At 33.3% G+C, this 22,505-nt stretch overlaps 3 protein-coding genes across 3 annotated transcripts; 1 reads left to right on the top strand and 2 right to left on the bottom strand.

Annotated features, from left to right (window-relative positions):
• The first annotated feature begins 705 nt into the window (after positions 1–705).
• LOC120178994 (ADP-ribosylation factor-like) lies at positions 706–2,093 on the top strand. The gene is made up of 5 exons (XM_039184731.1): positions 706–815; positions 1,187–1,302; positions 1,405–1,464; positions 1,548–1,613; positions 1,815–2,093. The coding sequence occupies exons 1-5, from the start codon at positions 731–733 to the stop codon at positions 2,004–2,006; spliced, it is 519 nt and encodes a 172-aa protein (XP_039040662.1). The 5' UTR covers positions 706–730; the 3' UTR covers positions 2,007–2,093.
• A 988-nt stretch (positions 2,094–3,081) lies between these two features.
• LOC120179006 (GDT1-like protein 3) lies at positions 3,082–6,457 on the bottom strand. The gene is made up of 9 exons (XM_039184742.1): positions 6,102–6,457; positions 5,920–5,985; positions 5,417–5,542; positions 5,090–5,188; positions 4,843–4,915; positions 4,657–4,742; positions 4,102–4,185; positions 3,932–3,991; positions 3,082–3,400 (listed from the first exon to the last, which is right to left on the bottom strand). The coding sequence occupies exons 1-9, from the start codon at positions 6,177–6,179 to the stop codon at positions 3,212–3,214; spliced, it is 861 nt and encodes a 286-aa protein (XP_039040673.1). The 5' UTR covers positions 6,180–6,457; the 3' UTR covers positions 3,082–3,211.
• Positions 6,458–13,853: 7,396 nt separating this feature from the next.
• Positions 13,854–21,006, bottom strand: LOC120179005 (probable E3 ubiquitin-protein ligase ARI8). Its single transcript, XM_039184741.1, has 15 exons — positions 20,649–21,006; positions 19,766–19,890; positions 19,413–19,518; positions 19,191–19,281; positions 18,551–18,723; positions 17,836–17,940; positions 17,655–17,743; positions 16,936–17,043; positions 16,549–16,639; positions 16,342–16,431; positions 15,540–15,587; positions 15,316–15,387; positions 15,142–15,241; positions 14,808–14,934; positions 13,854–14,562 (listed from the first exon to the last, which is right to left on the bottom strand). Exons 1-15 carry the CDS (start codon positions 20,844–20,846, stop codon positions 14,289–14,291), a joined length of 1,797 nt encoding a protein of 598 aa, XP_039040672.1. The 5' UTR covers positions 20,847–21,006; the 3' UTR covers positions 13,854–14,288.
• Between the last annotated feature and the right edge of the window lie 1,499 nt (positions 21,007–22,505).

The following is a 22,505-nucleotide window of genomic DNA, read 5'->3' as shown; positions in this document are numbered from 1 at the left end:
TTAAATCGGTCAGTTCTTTAGGCTAAAGTCTCGCCGTTGTAACTGGCTGCTTGCCAATTGCCATGGAAGCTGATAATGATCCAGTTAAACCAGATATTCTAGCCAATGTGAAGGGAGCCTTAATGCTGTTCTAATATACATTTTAGGTGGCTGTCTTATCTGGAACATGTGCAGTATCTATTTTCGAATTTATTCCTGAACTAGTTATCTTGTTCATCTGTAACGATGAAACATGAAGTTACGCTAAATGCACCTCGGCGTCATTTAGGTTTTGATGCATTCCTAGTACTGTTTGTTTTATGCTTATTACGTGGTTGAAGTGTATGTGATTGTCGCAGGGCAAGTAGTTCTTGGTATTATCTTTCATATAGATAAATTTTAATTCCGATCGGTTTAAATGGGTATCACTTACATTTACGTTTGACTCGAGATATAATGCTTTGAACGAGTTCAGCCTAGAAACTATAGCCCAAGCCGATCATTTTTTAACATATCAGTATACTGTTTTCGACTTTCTGGATTTAGTTGGTGGCATATTTTTCACGTCTTTACTTTTTTCTGTACCGCATCCGGGCGTCATTATTCTTTATCCCAGCCCGTTATTGAAGGCTATTCCACTTCACAATTACTCTTACAATTAGATATCGGTTTTGTCGACTTCTTTTCAATTTTTTTCCGATTTGTGTTCTCCTTTCTTATTGTAACTTTTGTGGAGCTGGCTTAGGTTGTGATGCTTGGCCTCGATGCAGCTGGAAAAACAACTATATTGTACAAGTTGCACATCGGAGAAGTTTTATCGACGGTCCCTACTATTGGTAGGCAACGTAGCCGATAATAACTTGGTTTTCTTTTAAAATATGTACTTTTATGATGATACTTTTAGAAAATGATCGGGTCGTGCTTCATTTTGTTGATTTTGTCATGCGTGGGGTGATAATGTAGTGTCGACTTTCCTTTTGTTTGGTTATGGCCTATGGGTTTGAACCCGGTAGACAGCGTCTCTGTGTAAAACGGGTGGAAGGCTGCTTGCATTAGGACCATTGATTAGTGTTATGGCCCTTTTCTCGTATTCCTCGTATAGTCTTTGGTTGAAATTTCGGCTTTTAATTAATGTTATTAACGTTTTATCTCGAGGTGGATAGACGAGTTGATACGAGTGCTGAATTCTTGTCGATATCTCCTTCAGGTTTTAATGTGGAGAAAGTTCAATATAAGAATGTGATGTTCACGGTTTGGGATGTCGGCGGACAGGAGAAACTAAGGCCGCTGTGGAGGCACTACTTCAATAATACAGATGGATTGGTGATAAGATTTTGTTTATCGAATCGATTTTGCTCCGTTCTTCACTACTTAGTTAAAAGATAAGAACATTTGTATCTCTTTCTAATACGTATGTCTGTGCAGATCTACGTTGTCGACTCCTTGGACCGAGAGAGGATCGGGAAAGCTAAACTTGAATTTCAGGTTGTAAATTTAGAATGTACTCGAACTTGTTCGACGTTCGGGATTAACGTTGTCTAGTTTTTTCTTTATGTGTATTGTTTCAGACCATCATCAACGACCCGTTTATGCTCAACAGCGTCATCTTGGTGTTCGCCAACAAACAGGACATGGTATGTTTTCTGCAGTTGTTTCAGACCTGTGCATTCGAACCAAGACGTGCGATTTCGAGTAATCCGACATAACAATCTTTTGGCTGAAAAGCCGAGACGAATACAGCAGTGTTCGATAAGCATCGATTCATACATCTAGGTTTTCTTCATGAAAAAAATATTTGTTCCATTGAATCCGATCTTTATGGTTTCTTTTTCCAGAAAGGAGCGATGAACCCGATGGAGGTATGCGAAGGGTTAGGACTTTTCGACCTGAAGAACCGGAAATGGCACATACAAGGTACTTGTGCGCTTAGAGGAGACGGCCTCTACGAAGGCTTGGACTGGTTAGCCGGAACGCTCAAGGAGATGAAAGCTGCCGGATATTCATCGATGGGCCCATCATCGTTCTAACGGCATCGGAAACGAGAATGGCATCGTTTTCGGATGCATCATCAGAGGGATTGAAGGTTGGGAAGTCTAGTGTTGTAATCATAAGTTCTGTTTGGTTCTAAAAAATATATTATTTTTATTTTCTTAAAAATTGGAAAAGTTGAGGAAATTATGTTTGTTTTAAAATTAGAAAATGATTTCTGAAAAATAAAACAAATATAAGAAAATGATTTTGGCAAAAATAAGTGAAAATATGAAAATATAAAAATGATTTTCTAGTATTTTCATTAAAGTTGTTTTGAATATTTAAAACATAGGAAAACATGATATCTAAATTTAACTTGTATGGATTTAAATTATTTAAATAATAATTTGTTACTTAATGGTATCTAAAACCCTCGTACTTTTATAAAAAAATCAATATAATTCCTAAAACCCTCATACCTAATGGCATGGTCAAACTGGATCGGATTTCTGGTCAACTCGATCTGATCTAAAAATATATATCATCCATTCGAAACTTAACTCGAATTTAAGGGTGATTTTACTCAAATCCAACTCAACTTTTTGAGATAAAATTCGAATCCGACTCCACTTAAAATAAATATATTTATTAAAAATATTATTTTATTCAATAAAAATCTAATTCAAAAAAATAATATATATAGAATTAATATTACAAATATCCCTAAATATATAAGATAGATTTACATTATTTTTCGAGTCGAATTAGATATTTTTCACCCTAAACCCATACATATTTTCTAAAAACACTCGATTCAACCCAAACTTAAATTTTTTTAAAAAAAACGGATCTAATCAAGTCTGGTCGATGGTCAAAATCCGTCGGGTCCATAAATATCGACTCTCATGAAAGGATATCGTACTAAACAATCACTACTAATACTTAGGGAAGTATCGATACCGATTCAATATATCGAAGAAACAACATATGTATATCCATTATAACACGAGACACCATCATCTCTCATGTGGAAAGGATCCAACAATGAAACATTATCTTCCTATGAAACACCTTATCCAAATATATAAGAGAAATAACTTAATATGTGTGTGTGTGTGTATACAAAAAGAATAAGGACATTGGTCTGGTTTTTAGGGCAGTTAGTATAAAAACATTTCAGTGTTTCACATAAACTATAGGATAATTTGAAGAGTAGCAAAGGAAATTGGTTCTCCAAAAGAATCATGTTATAACCTACAAATCATAGGGGAGGGTAGAAATATGATGAGAGAGAGAAGCCGAGGAAGAGCAAGCCTCCGACCGTGGCTACGGTGCGCTGCGAGATCTTGGCTGCTAGCATGCTTCCTCCCACCACAGCCAGTGACGTGCAGATGGTGTGCCCTATCATGGCTCCTACCGCTACACCCACAGCGTTTTTATGCGTTGCTAGCTGCACCAATAGAAAGGACTTTGTTTAGACGACTGTATGCGATTCCTTTCGGAAATTACAGACATTGTCACAACAGGATTGTTTTATTTTATTTAACCATGTAGCTAAGATGTTATCCATGATTTGTAGCTCCTTTTTACCGATTATGAACTGTTATCAAGGATTGACAAGAGTCATCAAATACAACGATCCCGGATAAGAGTCGTACAAAACTCGTATTGCGTTTTAAGGTTGATATAAGCTTTTACCTAATTACAAACCTATGAGACTTGGGAAAAAGTTTATCATAGACCTAGATTTAAACACTAAAAGCTCCTGCAACATTTAAACTAGCATGAGGCACTTTTCCCCCAAGTGTCACGAGCAGGACGGTCCATGATTGCAATTTTTAAGAAGAAAACATGCCAGCTATTGTTCCTTACAAACTTACTGTCGAGTAAAAGAACCCAAAAATACGAGCAACCATCAGAAACAAAGAGACAAATTCGAATCACAGTAACAACTTAAGGTCAAGGATAGGATTTATCTTACAGCAATTGTGGCAATTTGGCTTCGATCCCCCCATTCTGCTAGAAACGTTAGAATAAATGACTGCATTGAAAGAGAAAAGGAAGAATTCAGCAATAATTGATGATTTTAATCAATGTATGAAAATAGACTAAATTAAATATCTAAGACGAGCGGCAATGTGGAAACAAAACCTCCAAGAATATTGGTGTACAAAATCTGGAGAGGAAGCGTCGATAATGTGTTTTCCCTTGGCCAGTCTCAAGTTTCTCTTCTACCTAAACGTGCGAGATAATCAAAGACCAAATTCAATATGAAGTTGAAACCGAAGAAAACAAAAGATTTCAGATGCTACATGATGCAATCTTTAAATATTACAAATCATTGATGCTGGAATGTGTATATAACATAGATATACACACACACACACACATATATATATATATATATGCAAGAATCTGCACACGTTACACATGGATAAAAGAATTCAATATCCTCTTGAAGAACCTGTTCACATTCCAAAAAGAAACACGCGTTTATCCAACTTTCTATAATATAGAAAACAGATAAAGGAAGCACTTTGGTAAACTGATTAACTAAATTACAAGTATAACCATTTGGTCTGCCTCAAAATTATATCTGTCGCCTTATTCCAGTTCTTTTCTTGCGAGAAGCATCTATAGTAACCAAATATGATAAAAAGGACGTATAAAAGAAAAAAAATCAAATATAAAGTTAGAGAGACACACTTCTTCCATTTCCTTTTTGTGAGATCCCTTTGTATCTGATTTCCAAGCAATGTAAAGTAACCGAAGCCCGAAAAATGCATAGAGAACTGCATACCGGGATAAATGGTTATAACAAAATGACCATAAAATGAAATCATTAAATGAAATAATTAGGAACATGAAAAGACAAAGTCAATGTATATATACCCGTAGCTGCACTATTTGTGTGCTTCCTTGATATCAAATTCGGCACAATCCTACCTAGTCCAGTGGAAAGTATCTAATTGAGAAGAACAAATAAACACTGATAACATTAAGAATTTAGCATAAATGACTTTGGCAGTACATGATGAAAAAAACCATTTATATGAAACGAAAAGGGAAGGAACCTAAAACACTTTGTCGGTCAAGCAAAGCCATTAGAGAGAAAGAGAGATAGAAAATGGCCACGTACTGTCATTACAAAGAGGGCAGCTAGTGCACCAGATAGAACAATTGACTTTGGGTGCCGCATAGCCATAAGAGCTGCTATTATAAAAGTTTCATCTCCGATCTGTTATTGTATCCACAACACACCCAATTCAGCATTTGCTCCAAATGGTATTGGTTATAACAAATGCGATGAATGCACATGTTTCTCAGCAAAAGACCATCCTTTGAAAGCACATAATTTCTAACATAAATTTTATGTGCAAGCGCAAGAGCACATGCGGGCAGGCGCAGGCGCACACACACACACATATATATATATAGAGAGAGAGAGAGATCTGAATGAACAAACCTCACTGACAATTATCATGGAAAAACTTGCAAAGAATGCATCCAAGATGCCAAGACCAGAATCAAAACCAAGAGCAGTACCCAAGGGATCGTCTAGTACACTATTCTGAAGGTTGTTCGCCACAATCTGTATCGCATAAATCAATTCATCACCATAATCGGATAATCTGAATGCCAACACAAATTACATCTTCAATAACAAGGATGAAAAAGTTGAATAACATTGTAAATTGCAAGGTAAACATAAACCTTATGATCAAACACTTTCATGTGAATAACTAACACCCTGTTTAACAACTTAATTCTATTTCCTAATCAGCTGCTCGAAAGCAAAACAAAAATCATAAAAAGAAAACCTACTTCCCAACAGCTAATAACTATGCAATTAATCAAAATTTCAAAATAAAAACTAACTAAGCAATGTGAATTCTATAATTTCTAAGTTCATCAACAATCAAACAGATGGAAAAACGGGGAAAAAAGAAAAGAAAAGAGAAAGCAGACCATGCCCCGGCGGCCCAAATCTTTGATTGACCCACCAGATTCCCTCTGAGCTTGAACTTCCGAATTCTGAGAAGTTACACAAATAGAGAAAAACCCATTTCACTATTTACATTAATTTGAAAGACTAAGCTTTCAAAAAGTATAAAAATACATAAAAATACATAAACAGAGATGAATAGTACCTGAGCAAAAGAAAAGGACGACAGAGCGAGGAAGACGAAGGAAGCAATGAAGAGGACGCGAATGGAAGTGGAACCCATGACGAGAAAAACTGGGTTTGCGAGAGAGAATCGAGGGATCGTGAGACTGAGATTCAATAGGAAGATCAAACTTTTAAGAAAAAAAACTTTGAAAATTGAATCAAAGGAGAGAGATCTGGAAAAAGGGTAATGGATCTGAAGGAATATTCAAAAGGATCGAAGAATTCATTTGTGAATCGATGAGATCAAAGAAAGAAAAGATAGATCGTGCGAAGAGTAGTGAAGATCTTCTCTGCAGATTTTACATACGGACTGGTTCTTCCGCCCTCTCTTTTTCTCTCTCTTTTAACATGGTTTAATTTAGGGACTGGACACGAGCCCAAACCCGACCGGTTTCGATCCGATCAGATCGGAACATGTCTAATTTTTTTTAAACATCGATTTTGAGTCATATTAGTTCTTAAAAATATATGTCCGGTTTGTGTTTAATATATATATATATATATTTGATCCAATTTGAAAAATAAAGTAAATTTGATTTTTAGGGATAATTAGAATAATAATATTCTATATATTATTTTTTTCAATTAGATTCTTATTTTTATCGAATGAAAAATGTTTTTATAAATATATTTATTTCAGGTCGAATTTAGATTTTATCTCAAAAACTCTGATAGGATAAAGTCAAATTTAAACTCGAGTTAAATCAGATTCCGAATGAGGATATATATTTTCAAATTAGGTTGAGCTAAACCGGAGACTGACTCAACATATGTACATCCCTGGTTTAATTGCAAGATCGCATCTAACATTTCAAGATATCATTCGGTTCATTTCGATTCGGTTCTATTTTTAGTAAAAAAATCAAACCGAACCGATTTCACCCCTACTTCAAGGTGTAATTTAGTACTTCATATTCTTTTTGGTCCAATTAGGTACTTACATTTCTCCTCAAGGTTGAGCGGTCTCAGTGGTAAATAAATTGTTGTTATTCCTTGAGATCTCGGTTCAAGAATCGAGAATGTCAGATGTGTGAGCTTTCAATGTTAAATGATTTACAGTTATCTTTGAACATATACTGCATTGTACTTACCCAATATCAATAAAAAAATCTAGTTTGGAACCTAATTCTTTTGTCTTAACTTCAAATAGTATTTGTACAAAGATGGTCAATCATTTAAAAACGAATATTCATATTCTTACATATACAGTTAGGAATGGGCACGAGACTCGAATCTAACAACTTCCAACTCGACCCGATCCAATCTGGTTGGATTTCTTTTTAAAAAAAAAACAAGTTCCAGACAGATTGGGCCATGTTTTTCAGATATTATGTTCGAGTTAAGTCAAATTCGAGTGAAAGATACTCGAGTCAACCCAACCAAAATTAGTACAGCAATAACTACACGCTAACACAGCTCATCAAACCAAAATTACACCGCTCGTTTGAACTTAAGTCGTACATTTGATTTTTATTTATAAATTTTTTAATAAATGTTTTTTATATAAAAAAATTCAAACTCAAAACCTATTAATAAATACAAAATTACTTACTATTTAAGCCATCTTATATTAAATAATTATTAACGACGATTTTGATAACATGACTAGATAGTCGAGCTACACATGATAATATACATATGCAGGAGGATAAATCTATTTAAATATAATAATATTTTAAGTTTTTTCGGTTTAAAATCAATCGAAAAAGATTTTTTTAGTTTTTAAATTTAAATACTTAAATAAATCTTTATTCTTTTATTGTAAAGTAATTTTTTTGTGCTACATGCATAGACTAAGCTATGATTTGACCTGAGGGCCACTGCTCTAATTTTGTGCTACATACGTTCTTCTATATAAACGAAGAACTTTGTTACATAATCTATATCAAGGAATGCGAATATGAGAAACTTTAATAGAATTTTGAGAATATGAAATTATTCAATTTTAGAGGTACGAAATTATATCATCAATAAAATCTATAAAAAAAACGTCTAAAACCATTTATGAATTTAAAATCTATTATATAACTTTAGTGATTAAAGGGAGTATTGTCTCTCTTGAGATCCCGAATTAAAATAATTACGTCTATAAAATGTGTATATATATATTTTTTTTAAAAACCTCATTAAAAAAACTCTTAATAACTCGATCAAGCGAACACTCAATTGAGGCAACGAAAATGAAAAAAATGCCCATATATATAAATAATATATAAAAATATTTTGAACATGTATTATTTTATTATTACAATACATTATTTAATTTTTTAAAAAAAATACAACTGTACCCGAACATTCCTTGTTCATTCATGCTTGGCTAATAATTATCATTTGATCCATTGAAACAACTACAAAAAGTAGGCGTGGGTGGGTAAACGGGGGGCGTTTCTACCGAAATATCACCTTTAGACCCAATAATTAACTGTCAGACACTTTCTTTTAATATTACTGATCTAACATATTTTCTGACACGATAATAATAAAGCGTGGACCGTCAGTCACGTTTTCATGGGGTTCTGTCTGAACTAGCGTCATGTAAGGAAAGTCGCGGATGGTCATCCGTGCCATCGTTAAATGTCTGATACATACGGAATGCACGGATCCATTATGCACGTTGAATTATTGGGTACTTCATTATTACCAAAGCCTGATAAAACTATTTTTTATTATATTATATTTAATTATTTGAACAAATTTGATTGTACAAATTATTTTATATTATTTTTTGCAATTGTAAAATTAGAAGGCGTGATCATACTTCGAGATATTTTGTCGATACGGTAACAATATAAAATTGTTTTATTTAAATTATTGTGAATTTTTTTTAAATTTTTTTGGATTAGTTTATATTTTGATTCATATACTATTCATTTAATTATGTGAATTTGAGCTATTGTTTTTGATGATATAAAACTCTCAAAATGACGCGTATTTCAATTATTGTTTACTATGATTGAGAAATTCGAGAATATGAAACTAGCGTTGTCTTCGCATCAAATCATTTTTTCAGAATATCTTTCAAGAGAAACATCACTCTAAGGAGCTAATTACTAAAATTTCAAAGAATGTTCAAGTTGGAAGTACTAGAAGATTGTCCTCACTTCATTACATATTTTCAACCGTAGTATTTCTGTTAACTTATACAACGTTCGAACTCTCCAACAATGACGGTGTTGCTATGATGGTTGATTATCATAATCAACATTCATACATCAATACACAGATGTATGCATATTTATTGAAGTGTCTGCGGTTCGTGGTATGTTATTATACTCCACTACGAGCTGACTCAACATGCTGATCAAGTTGACATCCGCACTCAAGTAATATATAATGATTTTAACTCGTTATTGGGAAATCCACATCATAGTGCTATCCCATCAAAGTTCAATGGGGAGACATTCATCAGCAACTTGTTACGACCGAGTTGGCTACACAAATAATTCATATGGCAACACCGCTTCCATTTCAAGAGAAAGACATTCATTTGCCAATTTTTTTAACCTGAATATGGAGATACCCTTGACACAACAATCTGAGCAGTACCCATTTGACACGATGCCTTTAAGTTCTAGAAGGATACATTCAACTGCGAGCTTCTTCGACCTCAATATTGATATACCTTTAAGTTCAAAGGAAAGACATTCAACTATCAACTTGTTCGACTTAAATATCGACTTCGTTGAGGAACCCTCGTCTTCGTCAGAAAAATACTTTGCGGACAGGACTTTGAAGACGAGCGACTGTTTCTGGTGCAAAAGTCCCCAGATTTTCTTCTCCATTAAAGCATAGTTGAACAATTTTAAATCTTTAAAGCCGATGCCTCCAATCTTCTTTGGTCGACAGACCTTTGACAAAGCAACATGCGTCCATCCTTGCTTGTGCTTCCTAGTCCACCAATACATTCTCATTTCCGCTATGATCGCGTCAACCACACCTTCAGGTGGAAGGTAACATGCCATTGAATAGGTTGGAAGGGCTTGGGCAACCGTCTTTAGGAACACCTCGCGACCACCCATAGATAAAAGATTCTTCATCCATCCTCGAATGTGTTTGATGACTTTATCCCGTAGGAAACCAAACGAGGTCATCTTGTTCCTCCCGATAATCAACGGTAAGCCAAGATAGAGGCCCGGTTCGGTCCCTTCTTGAACCCCAAGGATTTGTGATTGAAGTTGCCTATCACTCTCCTTTGTTTTTGAGCTGAAATAAACTAAGGATTTGTCAAAGTTGACCTTTTATCCCGAGGTAGCTTCATACTCACAGCGCACCGTCTTCAATCTTCGCGCCTCTTGTTCAGAATTTTTAATAAAGAGGAGGCTATCATCGGCATAGAAAAGATAGTTGATTTGGAGGCCCGACGGCTCACCCAAACTCCTTTAATTCGGCCATGAAGTTGCTCCGAGATGAGGGCAGCCGAGAGATCTTGGGTGCAAAAGAGGAAAAGATATGGTGAGAGAGGATCACCTTGTCTAAGTCCACGCTATGGCTTGGAAAAACTTGAAACTTCGCCATTAATTTGCAAGCAATATGAGACAGAACAGATACATTTCATAATCAAGTTTATAATTCGACAATCAAAACCCATCATTCCCATTACATCACGAAGAAAACCCCATTATACTCTGTCATAAGCTTTTTTCATACCAAGTTTAATAATTGTCCTTTTATTTGAGCCATTTTTAGACCCCTTAAGATAATGGAAAAGTTCGTGAGCAACCACAAAATTATCAGAAATTAAACGACCAGGAACGAAAGCATATTAGTTCTCAGCAATACCCAAAGGCATGAAAGGCTTAATTTGATTGACGATAGTTTTAGAGACAATTTTGTAGATAACCGTGCTCAAGCTAATCGGCCGGAAATTTTTCATTAGAGTCTGGTTATCAACTTTTAGGATTAAGACAATGACGGTTCCATTGATTTCATCAAACCAAGCAGAACCATTCAAAAGACTAAGGCATAAAGAAATCACATCATTACCGATAACACGCCAAAAGAAATGAAAGAAACTCACGGGTAAACCATCAATACCGGGGGGGCCTTTTGAGGGTTGGTTTGGAGGAAGGCATCGTGAACCTCCTTTGATGTAAACTCCTTGCAAAGATCCGAATTGATCTCAGGGGTGATGCACTTATCGATAGCATTAAGGATCAGATCCGAGGACCCGTTTCTAGACGAAGTGAAGAGTCCTGTGAAGAAATCAGTGGCAACTTCAAAGACTTCACTTAAGTCCTTCCAAAATCCATTAGGATCAGTAAAAGGTAGGTTTTGAGATAGGAAGTGAATGGTGGATGTTAACAAACATTCAATTCTAATTCTAATTATAATTAAATATATATAAATTTTTTATAGATTTATAGGTACGAGTCTAGCTCTAGACAAAATTTATAAATCTGGATCGATTTAGTTAAATTTTAGAGTCCATTTGTTTCACTGAAAATATTTTTCATAAAATGAATTATATTTTCTGGAAAACATTATCCAGAAAATATTTTACGATGTTGGGGAGAGGTTCTGTAAATCATTTTTTACTAGTTGATAAATCTTTTAGAGATTACTAAAATAAAACTATAATATTTTATATTATTATAATATAATTGAGTATATTATTATAATATTATAAAATATAATATTATATTATTAAAAATACTAATAAATATATTTTTAAATATTTTAATAAATAATATTTTGACAAAATGATATTAAAATATTATATTAATATTACATATATAAATAAAATTATTTTGAGTAATTATTCATTGAAGTGAAAAGATCGAAAAAATGATTTACGAAAAATCAAACTGTAAGTCATTTTCCAAAAAATATAAAGAAAATTCTGTTGACCGGGAAAATGTTTTACATTGATCAACCAATTTTCCTCCAATCAAACACCGAAAAACGAGGAAAATGTTTTCCGAAAAATATTTTACGCGAAACAAACATACCCTTATTATTTAATAATATAGATTTTTATTTAATTTTTTAAACATTTAAAAGTAATAATAATAGTTTTTGTTCAATAATATAGGGTTTTTTTTAAACTTTTAGGAATTTAGGAGTTTTTTTTTTAGATTTTCTGAAAATTAGGGTGCTTTTTGAAAATTTTAATAATTTTATGAGTTTTTTAGTAAATAATTTTTGAAGTGTATAACTTATTTTATGCATATTATATTTGTAAATTTATATGAGAAATTTAAGTTGGCCCTAGTGGTTAAGCCTTAATCTTTTAGCAACAGGTCTTGAGTTTAAATTCCCATAAGTGCATAGTTTTACTAAATTTTCTCAAATTAAAACCACTTTGTTTTGGGTTTTTTAGCTCTAAATACAGTCTTACCAAAACGATATCGTTTTGGTGAAGTAACCACGCCAGTAACGTCACGGCACACGATTGCCATGTTATTGTTCCGTTAGATCATTAACGGTTGAGTGACATAATTACACTTAAAAGTAAACGTTAGAGTTAAAATTGACAAAATTAAAACGTTAGTGGTATAAACGAGTCCGAGCTTAAAGGTGGGTAGTATTTGAAATAGTTTACCTTATACTTTATTAGACTTATAACCAAATTAAGCCAAAATGATAAAATTAACAAACAAAATGATATTTTTACAAGAATATATTAATAATTCTATATATATATTTGACTAGACTCATAACTAATTTAATCCGAATTGACCTGATGCAAAGGTTGACTCAAATAAAAAATCAATCGATCTGATCAAAAAATCAGCCGATCAAATATTGATCTGACCCAAAATCTAATCGATCTAGTATTAACCTAACCCAAAAATCAATTGATCTGATATTGATCAGAATCGAAAAACAACCGATACGATAATCACCAACCCAAAAATTAACCAGACCCGCTACCCAACCCGACCCGATTTACCATACACTCGAACCAAATACGAACAAGACTCAATTTAAATAATATTAAACCAAATATAATCTAGAACCAAAATGACCCAACCCAAAATGACGCAACACAAACCCAATTCAAATGACACGTTTGCCCTTCTACTTGTTTCAAACTCTCCCAATATTATTTTTCGATAGTTATAAAAATTTCGATTTCAATCAGATTTGATCTAAATTAAACCGAGTAAAGAATAAATTTTTGAGATCTTCGACCACTGTCGATGGGGTATAATATCAATAATATCAAACAATATTGAATCCAAAAATATCTTTTAGAATGAATACATACATATATCAACAATATACTTTTTTCGTACGAAATAAACACAACTAAAATTTCAAGATAGATACTATCAATAAAATAAATAACAAACCTTCAATTAATTCGATCAAATACTCCTCCCCATGAAAATAGCTAATCAAGTAAGGATACCAATGATTAATTCAAAATAAATAGCTCTAAGACCTAGGTTGGATGCATTAATTTAACTATTGAAAGGGGAGATATATATTTGAATATAAACAGAAGCATTACACGAATTAAGCATCATCCCAGATAAGATATTTAGGCATGCAAGTGATAAGATTCAATCATAAGAAACAAAGGACATTTTTATGTTCATTTCAGCATTGAATTCAAACAGCCCAGATAACAGCACAACAAAATGTGTTGCTTTCTCTACTCTGCTAACATTATATCCATGCAAATCATGCATGACATAATTAAAAAAAGGGGATCCGGAAAATAAACAACGTAAACACCACTTGATTTCTAACGTTCGACGATATCGAAAACCAATCTACAAGTAATATGACCAAATTATACGTTGGAAATTTAGTGCCCCCCGTGTGATTAACAAGGTTGCAACAACAAATTATTTATCATTGCAGCCGGTCACAGTGCAGCCTATCGTCGCGTTTCATTGCAGTCCGCTTGAAACCCGAAATCCACTGTTTTGCTTATAACCCTAGAAATAACTTATGAATACATTGGACAGATTCCTGCCATATGAAGAAAAGTCGAGTCGAAGGGTTCTCGGTCCTACACAGTATTCTATATACAATTAACATAACATAAGTATACCCCTTCTCCCGACATCAGTTTCACAGCGCTGCATCACGAAAAATTCGATTTAGATGGAATGAGACGTGGAAAAACCTTCTTTTTTTTGTTCTCCCTTTGAAGCTCTTGGAACCATGAATCAAGAGGCGAAGCCAGATCAGATCTGTTAATAGCCAATGACATTTATCGATGCTGCTGGCACATTAAGCAAATGGTAGCTGACTTGACATTTGCGAAGGTGCAATATTCGCAGGACCAATGGCCGGAATCGTCAATATTTCTGTTGGAGCAACTGGGTTTAGAGGTTGAACCTTTGCCTTTCCCAGTTCTTCCTCTACTGCTACCACCTCCCATGCCCTTTGAGCTGCCCATCCTGCTGCTGGCTCCACGAGAGTCCACATCTGACAGACCATTTTCTAAAGCTCGAACTAAATTCTCAAAGTAATTCCGTGTCACACTGTTGTCACAAAGTTTTTGCAAGTAAGTAATTTAGATGAAAGAATGCGAATGAATATGAGAAAACGCTTTCAAAAAAGGTTCAAGTAAAATATAATCATCTCTTTCCAACATAATAGATTTTTCCACAAAACCAAGCTTTTGAACCGACAATCATTTCAACAAGACTTGATAAGATTATCAAATTCTACTCCATAACGAGTTTCAAAAGGAATCTATATATATATTTTTTAAACAAGAAGTTACCTTGTCAATCCAGCAAGTTTTGTCCGAAACTTGTTAAAATCTTTTGATGGGCCCTCTGCATTGAGGTAAACCTGCAGCTCCTTCTCTGCACATTGATGAAGTCGTTCTAACCCAGACTCAGCCTCACCTGCAAGACAATAGAGGGCATGGGTAGTGCATACCACTGATGTTAAAGGGCACGATGGGCAGTTTAGGTGCTATAACTCATATTGCCCGAGGTGAAAGGTGAAATATGTGTATTTCGCGTGTCTAACCGTGAACATAAAAAAAGCTTAAGATATATCAATATAATAACAAACTCTGAAGAGTGGTCCACTATATGGAGAGACATTACCTTGTAAGTATTCAAAGAACTGTCTTTTAGCACGTTCGTGTTCTGGTAAATAATATCCATAGGCATATGTCCATTTGAGAACTCTCCGACATTCTACTATCTGCACAATTTAAGTAGCAGCGATGAGCTAAAGTAACATCTAGCTAGTGAGTCGAGCAAATTTTTGGAAATTACCTGTAGCCATGCCTCAGTGATGAACTTCAACTGCGACTCGGGTTGGCACTGTGTGTCACTCAGCTTCTCAAGCTGCAATTGACACATGATTATCAGCACTCATCAATGTTTTTGATAGCCTTTCAAAAACTTTCGTCATGACAACCATGATAAATGGTAGTAAAATAATTGTCTTGACCAGTATAACCAATAGTTGGTAAAAAATTATACAAAGTTTGGCTTACATGCACAGATTGCATTTGCTGTAGATCTGCCAATGCCTTTTGCCTAGACTGCATCGAGTAAAGAAAAGTTTTAGAAGTACCAACAACAAGTGTTTTCTAATTTAAGTACATCGTGGTTAGCCATCCAGAAAGTGTTTCCAGAAAATAGAGTTAAGCAGTCAAAAGAAAGAAGTCAATATGCATTACATGCATCCAAGAATAAATACATGGTTGTTCATGCAAAGGGCTAATTAAATATAATAGACTACAGAATACTTCAAAAATAATATAGCGGATTGAACAAATGAGTTCAAGCAAAAATTCCTGCATGTGCACAATGATGTACATGCTCTCTGGTGCCTTTTGCTCGAGCTGATCTGTAAAAGTACTAAAAAATATGCAGCATGATTATCAACATGTCATACATAACTATTTCTATCTTAAATCCTTCCAAATGACATATGAAAGCGTCCTGTTTTCCATGAAAAGTAAACCACTAACAGTTCTCCGCACTTACTCATTCTATTTTTACCAAATGAGCAGAACGTAAATATTCTCCGAACTATGCCAATCACGGCACTGACCAACTAAATCATCAATCAATAATGGTAAATCAACCCAGGATAGTCTTTCACATAGGTTTTAAGTAGAAAAACATGGAGGAAAGGGGAAGATAACACTTAATTCACAATAGGATTTAATAACATGAACTTTATGGACTATAAGATAGAAGATAATTTATAATGTCAACTGGTTATTTAAAATTAAGTACAGTGACAAGTATAATCTCAGATTCGCTAGAAATCTCACAAGTAATACACACCGATTGGTTTGTTGCCCATCGTTCATAATAATGAGTATATCTCTCCAAAGAATTTTTAGCCATCTCTCTTCGTTTCTCAGCCTCATCATACTGTAAATAAATGCTATGGATCAGAAACTCAAGGTGGGTATTAAAATAATGACGCAAAATGACTAGTGACAAGCCCTAGGGAATGCTGAATGCCAGAGGAAAGAACTAGTTCCCTACCACACCATCTTGCTTTGCTGTCTCATAACGGTTGCAAGCATAAAACCCACCAGTTCTCTCACCATGCTCTGACCATGCACCAAGGCAAAGCCTGCACATATCTATGGTCAACTGACAGCAATTCTCATAGAAAAAGGAGAAACAACACACTACACAATACACGTATGAAAGAAAAGGATCAATTTGGTCCAGCCTTCATTTATGATGTATTAACTCTTGCTCAGTACAGAATAAAGCTAAACAAACAATAAGAAAAGCTACAAATGAATAGGAGAATTATTTTATTTTGTTTTTCAACAGAAAAACAAAATAACCCAAATCAAGTAGTGATGTCAGAGTTTCATCAAAATAAAAGCAACACATATGTATGCAGAGGTAAAAGCTCACCAGCAAAATTCAAATTTACATGGTGGTGTGCATGTAATATGCATACATCCCTGGTTCTTCTCAATTGGACGCTTGCATTTTGGACAAGGCTTGGAATTAGCCAATATCCTGAAGATTAAGACAAGCACAATGATTATAAACTGACCATAATAACAAATACTGCAAAACCATTTTAAATGTTCACCTTCAGGTCCATTGGTAGAGGGGGGAGAAGAAAATTAAACTTCATTTTAAATATAAAAATTTCAGACACATGCACTTTGTTCACTTCAACTTTCAACATATTCAGAAGAAAATGATGCATAATTTAGAATATAAAATTTTCATTAGTTTAGATGTATCAAGGAAATTCTTATTTCACCACTTCGTGTAGTAGCAAAAATAGTTCAGAGACCCCCCCCCCAACACCACAAATCCACAATCCCATCCACAACCCCATCCAACCCAGCCCCAAGAATCCTTTCTCTATTTCTATGGTTCAGAATCATGATTAAGGACTGAATCGAGAAAAGTTTTCTCCGACGCATCAGATACTATCCAGTAGAAGTGATATTAAGATAACAAAGCATTCTATGCACATCCTGTTTACTTTTAGTGAGGAAGAGCAAACAAATTTCTTCTTTTGGGTGTGCCAATACTATGCAAATTTAACAACTTCGCATTTTGGAATGAATTAAACCACCTCATGTATTGGAATACTTCTAATTACTATTTCCTACCAATTCATATTTTCAGACTCTGCACTATTTTTCAGTATCCATTTGGCTACAGTGCCACAATCAACAGGACGGTGAGCTTCCTCAGCACACTGCAAGGTCAAATGCACATTATGGATCAAAATTCTGTTAGCAACTTCAAAGCAAAATAGATGTACTACAGCCAGAATGAAAAAAATCTTACATTCCAACAAAAGCTATATGAGCAGCGACAAGTAACATCAGAAGTTCCACTGCCCAAAATAAATTCCACAGCATAATCACACCCTGGTGCAGGACACCATTTGGTCTACAAAATAACACAAAAAACATATAGAAAATGGGTTACAATAAAAATGAAGTGAAAATGAAATAATGAAAAGTTATTCATATATTTCTTTTAGTGATTCTGCTACTGAATAAACACCATAGTAATTAAAAAAGAAAAGAAAAAGTCTACAAAATAGAACATTTAAAAATATAGAAAAATGAGTTTACAGAAAATTCATATTTTGATTAAAATTTATATACAAAACTTCAAAAATCATTGAGGTAAATTTAAAATTGAAACCCAACAAGCCAGGATACGCATATATTTTGGGAGAAATAAGCCATAGCACATACATGATATGAAAGTGATTAATGTATTTTTATGAAAACTTGTTAAAGAGCACAACAAATTTTCAAATTATCCCCAATTAAATACTAACCATAAAACATAATACATACAACTCCATTACTACACATGTAGTGGCTCCCCCATTCTTCAACCCAAAATAAATATATTGCAAAACTGTAAAAGAAATGTAATTTTTAAAATCTTTTTGCAAATTTAACAAGTAAAGCAAAAATAAATGAACAAATTAAATGTCACTAACGTACAAGTGACCAATTAACCAAGCTGTCTTAAGTATTATTACCTTCCTATTGTCTTCAACATAAGATCTAATGAAATAACGTAAGTACTTCTCTCTGTCTTCTTCAGAAGCCAATGCACTAATCATATCTTGACCAACAGCAGCAGCACAGGATGGATCAGGGCACCTCAGCATCAAACATCCAGGACCATCATTGATGGCTGTGCTAATATAACCTAAGCAAGAAAACAAGAGAGTATGTATAGGAAGATTTCACAAGAAAATATGAAAAGGTCGGTAAACACAAAACTTCAAATAGTTGCCTATAAACTCTCAGAGAAAAATCATTGAAATGGTCAGTTCCATAGAATGGTTAGGAAAATACAGCTAGAATGGATAAAGTACTGTCAGGCTAGCTACCGAGCTTAACAATACAATACATATAGCTAAAGTACAATAATCATGTACAAGCGCCATGTTGAGCTGATTGAGAGTTCCAAAATATGGACTATTCATCATGACCAGGATAAATAGTAGAAATAAAGAATTATTCGCAGATCATTAGACCTCTACCCCTTCAAAGTCAGCTGAGCATGTGCAGCCATTGCTTTGACCAAAAAAAGATTTCCAAAGTCTGACCTATAACTCTTGAAACAACATCAAAACTAAAAAAAACATAAAGCATTTCTGGATCAAAACAGACCTGTCCAGCAAGATTTACAAAAAGGATGACCACATGCAGCAGTGTGAAGCCTATCAGAAGCACAGTTTTCAAAACATATCCCACAAATCATCTGCCAAAAGAAGAAATATGAAGAAAAATAAAAAGTATAAGCCGTCAAAGAGCACAGAGCAAGCAAGCATAGGAAATCTTAGCTCAAAAATAAACATGTGAAAACTCTCATTTGAGTGTTCCACAACTCACTTCTCTACCATCAGGAAATGGAACTACAGGCTTCTCCAATAAGCCAACAGACCTGCGAACCTTTTCCTCATCTGCAAACCATTCATCATGTACTTTACTGACACTCCTGTAAGTCCAAAATGAACATAAATCATTTACAACAACAAGCCACACAAACATACCATTGCCAAGAGATTGCAATATAGATCCCTATTGAACAAAACAGAGAAACAATAATTTCACTCTACATTTAAATAGATGCAGCTAAAGTCCACTAAAAATGATTTTGTAAATAACTAAAAAAGCCTCTGCAAAATTTTAAAAGGAACAGAAGTGATTCAAGTAACATAATTTAAATCAACAAGATCACTCACCAACTATAGTACCGTAGCAGGTTGCTTGCTTCAACCTTTGAGATGGAAAGCACAGTAGATATCCTCATGATATCATCCTCTTGATGCTGGCGAATATCTACTTCACTCAAAATGGTATAATTTTGCTAAGACAAAAGAGACATCAATTTAGGATAAATTGCTTAAAAAAATTAAATAATTAACAAAACAAGGGCTCAAAAACCACAAACTTTTAGGTACACAAGGTTGACAAAGAGAACATGTTTCAATTTTAGACATTTTACTATGCAGCATTAGAAAAGGTAGGTATTCCTGACATTCACTATGGACTGTTCAGTAATCTTAGTGTTGCATATAACATAATCCTATAGTTCATATTAAGTAAAAGCTTCAACCAAAGAAGCAAACAATAGGTAAATTCCTTTCACAGTTGAGGTCTCCTTTCTAGTTTTTAGTGTGCAATGGCATCACAGAAATTTAACAAGATCCACAAATGCTCCAAAAAGATTAAAAAATCTGTGTACATTGTCAAAATTTTGAAAACAAGGCAAAGCCAAAATTTCGAAATTTGGCAACTAATTTTAGAAATAAGGCTTTTTTAAAAATATAAAAGTTGAAACATATAATTATCCCCTTTTTTTCTTCTAATTTTATGATTTTATTGGTTCTTTTATACTGACACATTCACCATTTGAGCTGATCACTTAGCTCGTCCTAGTTCATACAACTAAATAGTATAGATTTGACAAACATCTTAACCAAAACCAACGCTCATCATCAAATGACAACATAATACTATAAATTAACAATAAAATGCAAGGTAACATTAGCTTTAAAATTCCGAAATGCAAAATGAAAAAACAAAGAAAATAAAGCAAAATCGAAAAATAAGAAGAACAAATACCTGGTGTCGATGATAGACGAGATCATCAGAATCATCCGAATCATTGTCGATGAACTCGTAATCGGCAACATCGGCATCCGAATCATCGTAAACAGCGGCGATGGGCCCGGCATCATCGTCACCGCCGCTGTAGAAGTCGTCTTCCTCCCCTGGTTCGTTGTCGGCGTCGTGCATATCGAACTCATCCTCTGATTCCATTCTCCCTGCTGTTTTTCTTTCCTCTTTAATAGTCAATGTATCAATAGGAACCAACAAAATCAGTGAGTAGATTGAAGAATCTGAGAGAAAGCAAACCCTAGAAATGAGTAATGATCGGACGCAGCAGAGATTGGAGATGGATTGCGGCTGGCGAAGAAAATAATTTGACAAAAGCGACAGATAAAGTCTACAATAAGTGAATATTTTGTTAATATAAAGTTAAAAAAAAATTGGTTATAACTAAAAATTACATAAAATACATAAATCACCTGATCTCGGTGATAATGAAGTTATTAAGATTTTCAGTTTCAACATTACGAATGTAGGAGGAATAAACTTTCGATATGAAATAATTAAGAATTGTTTTTGAACGTATATTATTTTATATTTATTTTAAGTTAATAAAAAATTAGGATAAATTACGTATTTAATATTTAAATTATAAATTTTGATACATTTTAGTACTTAAATTTTTAAAATTTTTAAAATCATACCTAAAGTTTAGTTTTTGTTTCATTTTAGTACACATGTTCAAAATTTAACGTGAAGTCTTGGAAAAATTAAAAGTTTAGGTACTAATACAGACTAAAATTGATAGTTGCCAAACTAAACGTGTTAAGTTTTTAATAGTGGATACTAAAATGAAACCAAAACTAAATATCAGGTATGATTTTGAAAAAAATTAAAAGTTTAGATACTAAAATAGATCAAAATTGATAATTTGGATATTAAATGCGTAAATTACCTAAGAAATTATCAAGACCATCATTTTTTGAGTTAGACATGATAATATTTTAAGTTAAAAATAAAAAAATATTACTTCTCCGTAACATTTTTGTTGCAACCGAAGTTCTAAACCTCTTGCAATATAATTTTTCGGTTACAATCGAAAATGTTACAAATTTATATAATTTTAAAGTTGAACATGATAATAATTTAAGTTAAACGTCTCTTAAATTAAACCGTTGTACCATAAAACTCTTCTAAAGAGTATAAATAAATGAGTTTGAATAAATAAAATTATATTTATATTTATTTATTTTTAAAGATTTTATATTTATTTTGTATTTGTTTAAATATTTAATATAGTATTAACTAACATATTAAAAAACAAACAAAATGTAAATAAAACAAAACCAATTGAATGGTGAAATTATGTTATTAGTCCTTAATTTTTTAAGTTTCACAATTTGAACTGAAAATTTATTTTATATTTAATTTAGTTTATACATTTACTAATATTTAAAATATAAAAAAATGAGAACTACGCAAATTAGCTTGTTCGTGAACATAAACAAAATTAACAAACACCGATCCATGTTCGTTCGTTTATTAAAAAAATATAAAAATTTTATTCATACTCGTCAAATCGAATACATATAATTTTGATCATTTTATTAAAGAATAATTCTTATTTCTAGAATTTATGAAGTGAAGATTATCATTTTACATGATCTTTAATTTTTTAGAATTAATATAATTATATTAACATGTTAATTATGTCATTGTCTTAGACCATTGAAAACTATCTACCTTTTTCTCTTTTCTCTTTTCTCTTCATGTTATTTTTTCCATGTAAATACAAAAAGGTTTAATTATAAAATAAGTGTACATAATTATTCAATTTTTGAATGATCCCCTAACGTTACAAATATTACC

This window comes from Hibiscus syriacus, unplaced genomic scaffold (genome assembly GCF_006381635.1).
Source record: "Hibiscus syriacus cultivar Baekdansim isolate YM2019G1 unplaced genomic scaffold, ASM638163v2 tig00112395_pilon, whole genome shotgun sequence".
Classification (NCBI taxonomy): Eukaryota; Viridiplantae; Streptophyta; class Magnoliopsida; order Malvales; family Malvaceae; genus Hibiscus; species Hibiscus syriacus.
The sequence above is the reverse complement of the archived record's forward strand: the minus strand, read 5'-3'. Positions and strand labels throughout refer to the sequence as shown.

Coding starts and splice junctions, on each gene's coding strand:
- LOC120178994 (XM_039184731.1), top strand. CDS start 731: ATGCTTGGCCTCGATGCAGCTGGAAAAACAACTATATTGTACAAGTTG. Junction 1,303..1,404: donor TCAATAATACAGATGGATTG/GTGATAAGATTT, acceptor ATGTCTGTGCAG/ATCTACGTTGTCGACTCCTT. Junction 1,465..1,547: donor AAGCTAAACTTGAATTTCAG/GTTGTAAATTTA, acceptor GTATTGTTTCAG/ACCATCATCAACGACCCGTT.
- LOC120179006 (XM_039184742.1), bottom strand. CDS start 6,179: ATGGGTTCCACTTCCATTCGCGTCCTCTTCATTGCTTCCTTCGTCTTC. Junction 5,543..5,919: donor ATTTGGGCCGCCGGGGCATG/GTCTGCTTTCTC, acceptor TATGCGATACAG/ATTGTGGCGAACAACCTTCA. Junction 4,743..4,842: donor CACAAATAGTGCAGCTACGG/GTATATATACAT, acceptor CCCGGTATGCAG/TTCTCTATGCATTTTTCGGG.
- LOC120179005 (XM_039184741.1), bottom strand. CDS start 20,846: ATGGAATCAGAGGATGAGTTCGATATGCACGACGCCGACAACGAACCA. Junction 16,640..16,935: donor TGTAAATTTGAATTTTGCTG/GTGAGCTTTTAC, acceptor AGATATGTGCAG/GCTTTGCCTTGGTGCATGGT. Junction 14,935..15,141: donor GTTCTTTGAATACTTACAAG/GTAATGTCTCTC, acceptor ATTGTCTTGCAG/GTGAGGCTGAGTCTGGGTTA.